Below are 14,102 nucleotides of genomic sequence, written 5' to 3'. Positions count from 1 at the left end.
AGGCGAATTCGATCGTTTAAGGCCTCAAATGGGCAATTTTATGTTAATTAGGATTTTTTTATATTTTAGGAAATAATTTATCTTTAAGAATATTTTTAGGAAATAGTTTATTTTTAAGAATATTTTTAGGAAATAGTTTATCTTTAAGAATATTTTTAGGAAATAGTTTATCTTTAAGAATATTTTTATTTCTTTCAATATATTCTCGTTTTCTCTATTTAAACGATGTAAGCCCTAAGGCAAAGGGTAGTAGAGTCGTCTTTTCAGATTATCAATAAAATTCAGAGCGTTCGTGCTTTGTCCAATCTCGGATTCGAGTTTGATGCCTATTTCATGGTATTCGTAGAATCAACAAGTATAGAAGGTTGTAGTTCCGGTATTTGTGCGCGAATCAACGGGTCTGTGACGGTTACTCGCGTTGTACGCTGCGTCAGTTGGTATCAAAGCCTACGGTTGATCTTGGATCAGCGATGCCACCCAGGAGGAGGGATCGTGTGGAAGATGTTCATGACCGTGAAAATCTGCAACATCTGAAGTAGAGGCTGGATCAAAGGGAACAGAGGATGGAGCAGAGGGATCAGAGGATGTATCGTATGATAGAGCAGCTAACACAGCAGATGGCTGCACTTTTGGAGAATCAGAATCGGAGAAACCCTAATCCGAATTCTGACCCTGATCGAGAGGAAATTGAGTATGATTCAAATTCTAAAGGGGGCGCGACTTTGTTTTCCAAAGAGAATCCATCCGATGAAGCATTTTTTGTAGCGGGAGGCAATGGAGAGCCCGATTTCGACGAGGATGTTGAGGGAGATGACAAGGGTTATGACGAGAACTGGAAATTCGATGAATTTGAGGGGAATAATATTGGTCTTTTTGTTTCTGCCGAGTATGATGAGGACGACAAGGAGGCTGATGCAGTCTGGGAGGCCATCGACAAGAGGATGGACTCGCAAAGAAATGATAGGAGGGAGGCGAGGCTGAAGCAGGAAATTGAGAAGTATTGTGCCTCGAATCAACAGATGAGGACGATGATATCATATATCTCTATCGAACCAATCACTGCGGCAGAGTATTTTGAGTCGGGATTTTTTCCAATCATCCGTTCTGAAGCATGGGCTAACATCGGTTTTTGGTCAAGTATGGAAGATGTGTATGTTTGTGTGGATAATTTTATCGCCAGACTCCTAGGGCGAATTCTCTCCACCCAAGGGAGAATAATGCGGCAGACGAGCTGGAAAATCGGTATATGGAGAAAATTAGGTTTTGACGACCCTGTCTCAAGGAAAACGGCCTCCGGAGCAAAACTCATGGCCGATGGCCATGAAATTTCGATAATTTAGGCGAATTCGATCGTTTAAGGCCTCAAATGGGCAATTTTATGTTAATTAGGATTTTTTTATATTTTAGGAAATAATTTATCTTTAAGAATATTTTTAGGAAATAGTTTATTTTTAAGAATATTTTTAGAAAATAGTTTATCTTTAAGAATATTTTTAGGAAATAGTTTATCTTTAAAAATATTTTTATTTCTTTCGATATATTCTCGTTTTCTCTATTTAAACGATGTAAGCCCTAGGGCAAAGGGTAGTAGAGTCGTCTTTTCAGATTATCAATAAAATTCAGAGCGTTCGTGCTTTGTCCAATCTCGGATTCGAGTTTGATGCCTATTTCCTGATATTCGTAGAATCAACAGGTATAGAAGGTTGTAGTTCCGGTATTCGTGCGCGAATCAACGGGTCTGTGACGGTTACTCGCGTTGTACGCTGCGTCACGTACCCTGAAGTTCAGTGTGTATTTATATTCAAGGGGACGTCCACGTACGGGTGCTTTTAAGATTTATTTGAACTATGTCTGCACGTTGCATCATTCACCAACTGATGACATTACATTGATATTTTGAACAAGGTTGTCGATGATCCTAATTCCCAGCATGTTTTGCCAATTTAAACATTGTCATATCGAAGCAACTCCAGCATTATAAGCCCCATCAGTGCCTTGATACATCATGCTTCACCATTTGCACTGAAGAATTATTGTTATAGGTTATTAAAATAGACTTTCCAAGTTGTTACGATGAGAGTTCTCAATTCATTTGACAGAAATCTTTCAAGTTAGCATCATGGTTATTTTAGGAATTTCTGGCTGAGCGCATTTTCATTTATCCGCATTAATTTAAATAAGGAGCATTAATTTTTGTCTTCTTTTTCTAAAATTTGTTATATAATATAAACTATAAATATTATTATTATTATTATATATTTAAAAATTAATTTATTTACAAAAGTATAATAATTATAGGAAAAAAAAGTAAGGATTGCTCAGGAGTAGTGGAACGTGCACTAAAATTAACTATTGCATGGGTCTCAATAAGCCTAATGGGCCTGAAATAGGGATTCGGGCCCGAAAGCCTACCAAATGCAAATGAGCGATTTTCTTTTATTTCAGAGCTGATTGGCTGGGCCTATGAATCTACGACAATTTGAAAATTCTATCCAATCATGAGATGTGGTGGAGTTTGGTAATTTACATTGTTAATGACCGGGCTTTACCTTATGGCCTCACAAAAAAGGCAAAAAAAAAAAGAGCAATTACTTTAAGAGTCCCAACTCCCAACCTAAATCTTAACATTTCAATTGCTGCAAAAGAAGTACCTCTCATCCTAAATCTTTGTTAAAATGAGATTCTGTTCGTTCTCCATAAAGTTTTTACCAGTTCATTTTCTATATTTCAATAATACTAATAAATAATCATAAGAATTTTAAAACAATGCGGAAATTACGAATATTCTCAAAAATTGGAATCGTACGCAATTATTGTATGTGACAAAACAAGGAGACCAACCGTATAAATAATAACATAGAAAACATCTCTAAATGCAGTAGACCTTAACAATGACTTCGAGAAATGTCGGAGTAGTTAGAGGTGACTCATCGCAATCCTTTGAATATCTGGATTTTGACTATTATTGATCAAGAAGGCAAACAATAAGAATCAGTTTTGAAACTGTAGGTCTTTTTCTGTAACAATTCAAACGTTGGGATAATTTTTAAATTTGTTGCAAATGTTAGGACTTTTTGTGTAATGACCAAAAAGAAAAAAAAAATTGCAGATGCTATGTATTTGTATGTGCTACAACTACAAGTGATTGTAGACATTGATATATGCATTTTTTTCCTTTGGACATGCCAATTTCACTAGTTTGTGTATCCTTTCTTCTGTGGATTGAGATTATTAAATCAACTAAAGTGAAATTCATTTGGGTACTCAGGATATTTCTTTTAGGGATAAAGTTGTGCAATGCCATGTAGTAATCATTTGGAAATTTTTACACATGATGAAGGGAAAAAAGCTTATATGAAATGTAAGGGAAAATATTGGCCAAAAAAGAATTGCAAATGGAAAGAGACAAAGGAAGAAGATAAGGTTGATGGAAATTTGGGTGGTCAGCCAATGGAGACTGATGTCGTATTGTCCAGATTTTTTCCCATCCTCTCTTCTTTTGCGCTTTCTCTTTTTCTGGCTCTTTTTCAGTACTTTGTTTGCATTGAGATTTTTATTTTCCTTTTGCGGATTCTATTTATCTCAAATGTTCTGACATTCATTTGGCTCAAAGCTCAAACAATATTGGCACATACACCTGACCTCTTTAGCTCAATGGCAGCAGCAACTGGGTCGATGTTCTCCTCTGCAAAGACTTTCTCGAGCAACCATGTAGTCCGGGGACGGAATGAAATTTCTTCCGGGTCGAGTGCTATTGGTAAGTTAACAATAGTAATTTCTGTTGATTTCTAGTTCTTTTTTTTTTTTCCCTTTTTTCCAGAGAACAGCCAGTGTTGCATAATCTTATCAATCGGTTCATTTTAGTGATTACCCGGCACTCGGTGACGGAACATCACTGCTATATTACCCTCTGATGACTGCCGTTTTGGGTCTTATGGCCGAATTATTCCTCGTCAATGTGTTCCTAGATAGATGACCCCTAGAGTGTGCATAGTGGGCAACATTTTGCCAAATAGTAGGATTTTCTTGCCATTTATCGGGAGGACGAAGGATACTTCATCAGCTTAATAATGTTACATTCGTATTCTAATTCGGGTTACAGAAGTTGAGCCATGGATTTCCTTGAATTTTGTTTTGCATAGGAAATTCCTGTTCAAATGAAACATTAGTTTCCCTTATCGAACTTATGCAAGTAGTTGCAAATGTCTGAAACAGTTTGCCAAATTATGCAGGTAGTAGTTTCACGGGAACTATCGTGGGGAGAAACTCGGTGAAGAAGGCTAAAACTGTTAAAATTGTTCAGAAAGTCAGGGCTGCTGCTACTGTTATCTCGACAAATCCAGTCGAAGAGACTAAAGAGTAAGTTAATTTTCTCTAATTTGTGATTATTGAGCATACTGAGATTGAAAACTAATTGACAGGTAGCTAATTCTTCTCTTTTCCACTTTCAGGTATGCACTTCCCTCGTGGGCCAAGTTCGAGCTCGGGTTGGCCCCTGTGTATTGGAAAACCATGAACGGTCTTCCCCCCACATCGGTATGTTCTGTGCCTCTATAATCCGATACTGGCAGCATCTTCTTGGCTGCAATATATATTTCATATATGCGAAAGTAATTGTGCACTTTTCACAGGGGCAGAAGCTGAAGCTTTTCTACAATCCAGCTGCTACAAAGCTCACCCCAAATGAGGAATTCGGGGTCGGTTTCAATGGTAACTTCTTTAATTCTAAAAGTTCCTCAATGTTGTTGGCCTCCTTGTTTGCGTCACCTCCAAATTATTTACCATCATAATATGCGTTTCTTCCGGGCTAAGATACGATTTAAGTCTTGACAATTGAAAACGTAGGGTGAGTTATAAATCCAAGACCAGGCTTGGCAGTTCGTCTATGAAAGATATAGAACTATGCTTGACATATTCATGCTAAACAAAACAATGCATTGAACCTGACAGGAGGATTTAATCAGCCTATAATGTGTGGGGGCGAACCAAGGGTAATGCTGAGGAAAGACCGAGGCAAAGCCGACTCCCCGATATACACCATCCAAATCTGCGTCCCCAAGCATGGTGCACAGAAATCCCTTCATGAGCGTACTTCCAACGTTCACTCTGTTCGTCTTAGCTCGACCTGAGTGTTTTTGGTTTCCTTGCAGCACTGAGCCTCATCTTCTCGTTCACGAATGGAATCAACTGGGATGGTCCCTACAGGCTTCAGTTCCAAGTTCCCCGGGCGTGGCAGAACAAACCTATCGAATTCTTTAATGAGGCAAGTTACATATCAAGATCTCGTATATGATCAAAAGCAACACTATTTATGTGCACTACTCGACTCCATCATGGACATCAAATTCTACTCCAAAATCTTCAGGAGAAAGTATGCATTTTGCAGGGCTTGGCAGAGGAGTTGAGCAGAGATGGAGCTTGTGATAGAGCAATATTTCCCGACACTAGCATAATGATCACAAGATGTGCCATGATTGGTAACTTGAACGTCGAAGGAGTGAGTATACATAACCCTAGTTCTATCAATTCAAATCTTTTATACGTTCCTCCTCGGAATCTTTTCGAAAATCAAACTAATTGAATTGCTCGTTTACTTAACGCAGGGAGACCGATGCGAACTTAATCTTGTACCGGGATGCATGGACACAAGCTCGCCCTTCTATGATCCTCTTGCCAATGTGGATGATGGATCCTGCCCTCCTTATTCGGACTCTGAGAGTGAGGACTAAGCTGGAGCTGTGGAAATCCCCTCATGTACAGACACATCAACGAGTGTCCATAGCACATTTGCTGATGTTTCAAATTAACTTTTATAGAACATTTTATAGAGAGTTTGTAGCCTCATGATAAATATTTATAATTTTTAATCTATACTTTTTAATGGTCGATTTTGAGAAAATGAGGATTATAATGTTCTTACGTAAAAAACATCCGTAAATTGTAATAAGAAATGGGTGTCTATCCCAAAATCCATTTATTTTACTTTTTTATTTTTTATTACAAGGGATAGCGGACATATTTTTGTCTATGAATTTGACGGTTAGTTTATAAATAAATAATCCATTCATAGTATTTTAAAAATCATAGACAAAAATTATGTCCGTCATACATTTCAACTTTGGGCATGGCACATCCGTCCCTAATCACTGAAATTTTTGTAGCATCACTTTTACTTTCTGAATTAGAAGGTGTAATCATTGAAATTCTGTCCGTCATACATTTCAACTTCGGGCATTGCCGACAGTGAAGAGTTGGTTTACATCGACAATGGACGGTATAAAAATCCTATTTATTATTAGAAGGTCCTTTTTGTGACTGGCTCTACTAAATTACTTTATTTGTTCACAGTATATTTTTTACTTTCCGGTTTCCATCATCAGTCATATATAAAAATGTCAAGTTAACTTATAGTTTCCTCGTATCATGTGGTAAGGTAGGATCAACAAAATATTTGCTATGACATCTATATATAATATATACATATATATATATATGATGTATCGTTCACCGTTGTATGCCATTCGTCCTAAAACTTGAAATGAGAGCTCCTCATCCACCGATTTTTCACCCTCCAAAATATAATAAATATAGCATAACTTCGACAAAAAGTTATTTATAAGTTCAAGTTCATATAAAACACAAGCCACAATTAATATTTTATAAAAACAATTTCTCAATTTCATGATAAAAAAAACAGAACACTTATTTTTCAAAAGTAATTAATAAATAACAGTAAAAATATATATTCTAATACTGAAATTAAAAAAAATGAATTTCAAATATAAAATGATGAGAAAGTGAAATTTTTAATTTAAAATGTTTGAAGAAAATTTTCACTATATATTCTAATACTGAAAATAAAAAAAATGATTTTCAAATATAAAATGATGAGAAAGTGAAATTTTTAAGTTAGAATGTTTGAAGAAAATTTTCACAATTTATCACATTTATATGTTTTTAAGTTAATTATTACTAAAAACAATAAACTAAAAAAAGATGAATTTTAAAAAAATATAAGAAATATTAGGCAAGTATATCAAAATGAATTTTTTTTCATAGCATTTCCTTCTAATTTACAGAAAATTAAATTACGCGCGCGCTGGCACACATATATATAATGACAATAAAAAATTTAAAGTGAGAAAGTTTATTTTTAATATTTTTAAAATATATAATTAAAACTGTTGGGAATTGATGTATACCCAAGAGGCAATATGTTCGTTTCGACCAAGTTAGATGAGTATTTATGGTCACAATATACTCATGAAGTCAAGAATGTATTGAATTGACTGTACTTTTCCGTCGGAATTTTAGCCAACAGGAAAAGAAGGAAAAGCAAAACCTGTAGCAACAGATTTTTCCTTAACCATTATATCAAAGGAAAAAAAAAATTCCTTAGCGATAATACATTCCATTACCAACCAATGTGTTGGTTGAACTGGTAAGTAGTTGCAATCCCTATAAAGAGAATAACACAAGTTTAAATCTCGAGAAACGCATTTGTTGGGATGAAAAATAACCCTTAATACTCAATTTTCTGAAATTATAAGATTAATGTCTTTCATAATTTTAATCTCTCAAAAAATAATAATAAATTTCAATCTCCTGTTTAATTGATTACAATTATCTATTCATAGGAAAATTATGGAACCACAATTCGAGTAGAACATTTTTCTTTTGGAACAATTACAGGACCTTGGAATTTTTATGTTTTACATTCTCATGTAATTTTCTATTTTTTATATTTCGAAATACACTTGACATTTTGGATTGGGTGTGACAAAATCCTCATGTAGCATCCGTTATATTTTCGTTGATTTTTCTTTTAACTAAGTAGTTGCTAACTGTATACGTAGTCCATTCCCCAAATAATTACCACATGCATAAGCACTGATTAGATTGTTTTCACCCTTATTTTGGGTGAATTACAGACTGAAGCATGAAATTCTTTTCTCGATCCCATTTTATTAAAAATTAAGCACGAAACACAACCGGGCCGGATACAAAATACACTTTTCTGAAAAGTTGAAAAAAATATATATATTTTCTTTGAAATATTGAAAAACTCAAAGTATTTCATATATGTATAATCATGAAAATTTGAAAACTTCAAAACATATACTGTTGATAATAATATTTTCTTAGGTAAATATTTATTTAATGTAGAATTTTAAAATTTTCGAATTTAGAAAAATAATATTATGTAAAAGTATGTAAAAAGTTCAGAAATTTGAGATTTATTAAATAATATGAATAGTCCATGTTGGTGACCTTTTTTTACCCCTCATGCCCTGCATGTACCTCATTCCGTATAAGCAGTACTAAATTTAGCACTTACGTGTAGTTATCCTATAAAATCCGGTATTTATGAATACAAGGGGAGAGACATGCAATATTTATAGATTTTTTTTGTGCGTGAACCCCACTATTCGGAAGTCCGATTGACCCTGACTAATCCAATTGAGCCAGATAATAATATTTATAGAATATCAAACTTGAAAAGATATATATTGTATATTAAGAAACTGTTTTCATTAATCAAATAAATATTATATTTTCCAATAACTCCCTCAATTGTATATCATTCCATAAGAATAATATAGACAAATGTCCAAGATTCGTTGAATATAATACAAATAAAATATAATAAAAGTTCATTAAATCGAAATTGAAAGGTCAATTCTATGTGAGGCATGAATAAATACACGAATCTTCTCTTCATGAAATGAATTATTTGAGTTCTTTAAAGCTCGATAAACCACGAAATGAAGGCTTTAAAAGGTGGAGCCATACCGCTTCTTCATAAGCGCGTATATATATATTGCTTTATGATCCATGCTCATCTCAACCTTTTATATTGCTATCTATTTATAACTAAGACTTATGAGAGAAAAAAAAAAAAAAAAAAGCTTATAGCATGATACGAGGCCATGATAATGCGCGGGAGCCATGTGATGCATGGGGGCCCTACATACCCGCATTCAAACAGCTCTCATGGTTGCATTAGCATGACATAGTATTATGCTAGAAATTTTCTTAAGGAAAAAAAAAACAGAGAGAGAAAAGACAGGCAATTATAAACCGTCTCACTATTTGATGCCAACTATCCTTAAAAAGAAAGATTATTTGGAACATACCACAGATAACACTTTGAAACTGTACCCACATTATATGGAACTATAGTTTAGAAGGACGGCTATATATAACTCAGAAATATCATTATGTCCCCTGGTGGATGCTGGTATAGAAAATGGCCACTTGCATATTTGCTTCCTAAGAGCTAGACAGCCACTAGGGGGAAAAAAAAAATTTACGCCAATCTCATAGTTTTATCATTTTTTCAAATATATTGTCTCATACTTTAAAAATTACTTAAAAAGGCCTAAGGTTTACATCTTGTTTCAAATTTATTACGGCATCAATTTGTCCATCGATGAAACGTAAGCGGAATCCAAACTTATTCCGTAGTTTTGATTTGTTCTCAAATTTATCCCATAATTTTAATTTTTTTCTCAAATCTATCATGGACAAAAATTCACAGTAGCAAGAATGGGCTCACTTACGTTCCACGTCGGCAGCACCGTTAAAAATTGACAGACAAATTGACGTTGGGATAGATCTGAAATAATATGGAAACCATGAATTTTTTTGGATAATTTTTAGACCATTTGATAGATTTGAATCATTTGATAAAAGAGTCAAACCATGGAATATATGCATTAAAATTAGGGGAAAAAAAAAAGAAGAGCTAGACAGTCACTTACTTGGGTGCATACATGTTTCAGTCTCAACCGAGGCAATGGAGGTTAGTGAGAGCCTTAAGAGAACCTAAAAAAATTAATTCAAGCGATTTGACGCTCGCTTCCTTAAATAAAATCGTGAATTTGAGTCTTGTAAAAAAAAATTAATTAGAAGAGCTTTAACATTTAGTAGACTGATCCGGTTCAAACTAGATTATTTGATCCATTTGATTTTTAGATATCAAGGTAAACACCCAAAAGAGAAAAAAGAACTAGCATAGAAGGCTGGAAGGGAACTTAGGGAAGAAAAGGAAAGTTAACAATAGCTAAGGAAGGTAAATTTTTCTTTTTTTCAAAATGGGAATGGACCGTTAAGCAAAAATAAGCTACACGGAAATAACAAAGAAACCGATGCAAATACGCCGAGCCAATTCCCCTATGATTTTAATGAAGAAACTCCGCGCCATATAATTTTCTTCTCATTGTAATTTCTCACTATATGGATTTACCAAGAACATAATATTTTATATTAACTCGATAGCAAGGATAAAAGGTTGTTGAGGTAAAAGATATGCGTAATTATTTACGCTTTTTTTTTTGGCTGGATCGTAATTATTTTTACACTTAAAATTTGCACATTACGACTTACCCCCCAAAAATAAAAATTGTACATTCCGAGATTGGGTCCTGTGAAACATGGGCTTGGGCCTAGTCACACATGGGCTTGGTGAAATGCTAGAGAATGGGCCAGATCAAGTACCTGGGGTCAAGGATGTTGCTTGGAGGCCATTCAAGGACAAGTGATTGAGCTGGGGAAATACAGGAGCTGCAGGATCGTCTAAGGCTGATTCCTCGACTTGTGGCCGAGTATTTGCTCCGCATCATTGAGGATTATTCATTTGATAGGCATAAGTTCTCGTCTTACCGAAGTTTTGGCTTTTACTTTATCGTGTCGGGTATTGTACGATAAATCTCCCACTTGGGAGACAACATTCTTGATATGATTCAGTAATATCCTGAAAGCCCATGTTAGGTACATCGCCAGCAATCAGAAAGGAATGTGCGTCTCATGATATTCACGACCGACGGTGATAAGATCACAGTAAAGGCAAGACGGAACGATAATACAGTTCACAAACTATGAACAAATAAATTAACAAGGTCCAATCAAAAGACTCAAAAGGCAAAAGTATAACAACCTAAGAACCTAAAACCCCTTTTGATGCATTCTAATTCTTCAAACCGCCTCTTACATATCATTTTTTACACTTTACCAAATACATATCTGCCAATTTCAAATCATGGGGCCCTCCTTGCTTCCATTCATTCCATTAACGTGATGAATGATACCCTTTCTCATCTTGTGACTCTCTTCGTACTTCCCAGCAAGAGAATCGAACAAAATTCCGGCACCGAGCCCGACTGCTAAATCGATAGTGTAATGGCCTCTCGTCCCCAGCAGCCTCACCGCCTGTAGTACATTCAGGACATCAAAAGTCCATGCCAGTTCCCATCTCTTCATCCTCCTCATGTCGAGGGAAGCGATCACCGATCCTGCGACATGGCCAGAGAAGAAAAGGAAGAACGATACGTTGCCCACCGGGAAATCGACCCCGGAACCCAAAAATCCCTGAGAAAATGATCAATGTTTCTTTCTTATATTAGTCGTGCTAAATTTTTATTTCATACGATTCACATAGTGATACTAATTTATGTGTCCATTGACACTGACCAATTTATAGGATCTAGCAAGATTTTTATGCAAATTTTTATACGAACTTTCCCTCCTCTCTCTTTCACTTCCATCCGTTTCTCTCTATTCAAACAGAGGTTGACCAAGCAAATTTGTAATGACTGTTCTTCCTCGCATAAGTTCCGTTAGGACTCAACATATTGCAGTAACTACTATCTAGGAATGTATGCGATTAGGCCCACATTCTATTGCACTATTTTCTATTCAATTCATGTATGTATATGCTTTCCAAATATGGCCTGAACTGACTAAATCAAAATGTGAGAAAGTGATTGGAACAATTAAATACCTGAGGGAGAGGGAGTTGGGTGGAGTAGCCAAGAATGCCCCGGCAAGTAAACATGAAGAGCGCCGAGATGGTCGCTCTCGGCCGGCCTTCGATTAACCACGCCCAAAGAATATACGCGGTTTGCATTCCCACAAACACCTAATTAACAATTAATAATAATGAAATGAGAATACATAATATTTGAGGAACACAAATCCATGATCTCAAGAATAATAAAAATATAAAATATTCTAAATTGCCCCCCAAATAGTGTATCTAAAAGTCCTTGTAATTTTAAATTTCACTCGCATCTATTGAATAATTCTTAGATATTGTGTAATTACAACTCATGTCATTGTGAGTAGAATTTTAAATTGTGAGATTTTTTAAATTGACTATTTAGGAAGATATACTGATAATATATATCGACGTAGAAAAATAATTAGAATTTATATCTTTAAATATATGTAAACCAATTGGAAAATGCGACTCTCCGCGTGCAAGTTAATATCATAATGCTTTTTTTATTTTTGGAAATTAACGACCCATCCATTTATAGCATGCATGACGATATTTATTATAATTATATCGAATAACTACACAATACGGGAAGGAATGAATAAACAAATTAACAAACAAAAATAATAATAGGGGAAAATAAAATCCCAAAAAGACAAAAACAAAAGAGGGATAGTGTTTAGCGACGAAATTTCAAAGTCAACCTCCGGAATTTTATGTAATTTGGCATTCAAGTGAATTTAGCCACTCGAAGTTTGTCGCGATGTGACTGTTTCTAATACAGCTGCATAGTCTTCTTGAAATTACCTTTCCTTAGGGAAAAAATAAAAAGAAAAAGAAAAAATGCAGGTTGTTATTGTCAAGAAAATTCCAGACCTTTTTTTTTTTTTCTTCTTTCGTTGGAGTTCGGGAGCGATGCTTGAGATTTTCTTACTATTTAAGTATTAACTGATAAAGTGATATTCCTATACAAACAATTAATAATATTATAATAAAGAATTGAAATTTAAAGGGGCGTTTGGTTTTAGAGTTAAAGTAATTTTGATTTTGATTTTGATTTTTATTGTAAAAAAAACAAATGAGATTGTATTATAAATTTGACTTGAGAAACGTGTGTTTTTATTGTGTAGTGGATAGAGTTAAAATCAAAATCATGATTCTAAAATCTGATTATGAAATTATGAAACCAAACATGCCATAAAGCACTGTAAATGCATTACAGTAATAATAAAAATACCATTTTATGTATCAAATAAATGAAAACAATAAAGGAATCCATGATTGCCTTTCACATACTTTCTGAAATTAAGAAGTTTTAGATTTGAATCTTGTCAATAGAATTAGCATGTTACATCTATTTTTGTATAATTTTATTTGCTACTAGGTTCGTGAATGGTCCTATAACAGTGGGAAAAAAAATACAAAAAGATTTGATTTAATGGAAATGGGCATTATCTAGTAAGCATTCAATAAGCCCGCATGTACGGCATGTAGAACGGGAAACCAAACGGAAAGCGTATCACACGGAAGGCACCATTCTTTACGGCCATAACCATATATAATTCTTTTCCACCGACATACATACCGTATTGAGAGCGGCCAAAATGGTGTTGAGCTCCGACGACGACGAGAGCACGCGGTGTAGCGATCTGGTGGCCACGAATCCCAGGTCGAAGGGCGGCAAGTCGTCAGGCACCATGAGGAGCGTGTACTCCACGCCCATGAAGAACAGCAGCCCCGCAGCGAAAAGGCACGGCAGCCGATGATACCGCGCCAGATTGAAAACGTCGTCCCTCGTCCACCTCATGAACGCCACAGCCGCCTTGGCCTTATTGTAATCCCCATATCCGCCATTGACAACGGCCCTCTTGCCGTTTGCCATGCCGGCCACAGGATCCAGCACGAGACCGTTGGAGGGGGAGCGCGGGTCACGCCTACGCGTGATGGTGGCGGTGGTGGATTTGGCGCCATTCATTGTGGCGGCAGCCGGCAGTGGGAGAGGGAGAGGGAGAGGGAGAGGGAGAGGGATGGGGAGGCATCTGAGAGGGAGGGAGAGGGAAGGGTGTGGGTGTTATAAATGGTTGGGAATGAGGGGTAGGAGCGGAGTTACCTATGAATGTTGGGTGCCCAAATTAAAATTTTTATTTGCAAAAGAGAATAATAATAAAATTATTGTAATGATAAAAATGAATCAAATTTCGTGGGTGGGATTTGTGTTTTTCGTGTGGAAAAATGATGAGACTTTGAGAGAGAGGGAGGAGAGGTGAGGAAGTGATGAAGAAACGCAAAAGGAGGGGGGCAAACGGAACGGGAAGGGGGCGAT

The 14,102-nt window shown here is 35.7% G+C and overlaps 2 protein-coding genes across 2 annotated transcripts; one reads left to right on the top strand and one right to left on the bottom strand.

Moving 5' to 3' along the window:
* Nucleotides 1-3,444: 3,444 nt before the first annotated feature.
* On the top strand, nucleotides 3,445-5,928 carry LOC116198689. The gene is made up of 8 exons (XM_031528915.1): nucleotides 3,445-3,757; nucleotides 4,233-4,359; nucleotides 4,452-4,536; nucleotides 4,632-4,710; nucleotides 4,951-5,064; nucleotides 5,151-5,263; nucleotides 5,387-5,497; nucleotides 5,604-5,928. Exons 1-8 carry the CDS (start codon nucleotides 3,451-3,453, stop codon nucleotides 5,727-5,729), a joined length of 1,062 nt encoding a protein of 353 aa, XP_031384775.1. The 5' UTR covers nucleotides 3,445-3,450; the 3' UTR covers nucleotides 5,730-5,928.
* Nucleotides 5,929-10,791: 4,863 nt separating this feature from the next.
* On the bottom strand, nucleotides 10,792-14,102 carry LOC116202074 (phosphatidylcholine:diacylglycerol cholinephosphotransferase 1-like). The gene is made up of 3 exons (XM_031533587.1): nucleotides 13,365-14,102; nucleotides 11,783-11,920; nucleotides 10,792-11,370 (listed from the first exon to the last, which is right to left on the bottom strand). Exons 1-3 carry the CDS (start codon nucleotides 13,752-13,754, stop codon nucleotides 11,035-11,037), a joined length of 864 nt encoding a protein of 287 aa, XP_031389447.1. The 5' UTR covers nucleotides 13,755-14,102; the 3' UTR covers nucleotides 10,792-11,034.

Source organism: Punica granatum, chromosome 3 (assembly GCF_007655135.1).
Source record: "Punica granatum isolate Tunisia-2019 chromosome 3, ASM765513v2, whole genome shotgun sequence".
Classification (NCBI taxonomy): Eukaryota; Viridiplantae; Streptophyta; class Magnoliopsida; order Myrtales; family Lythraceae; genus Punica; species Punica granatum.
Note: the sequence above shows the minus strand (reverse complement) of the source record. Positions and strands in the feature narration are given on the sequence as shown.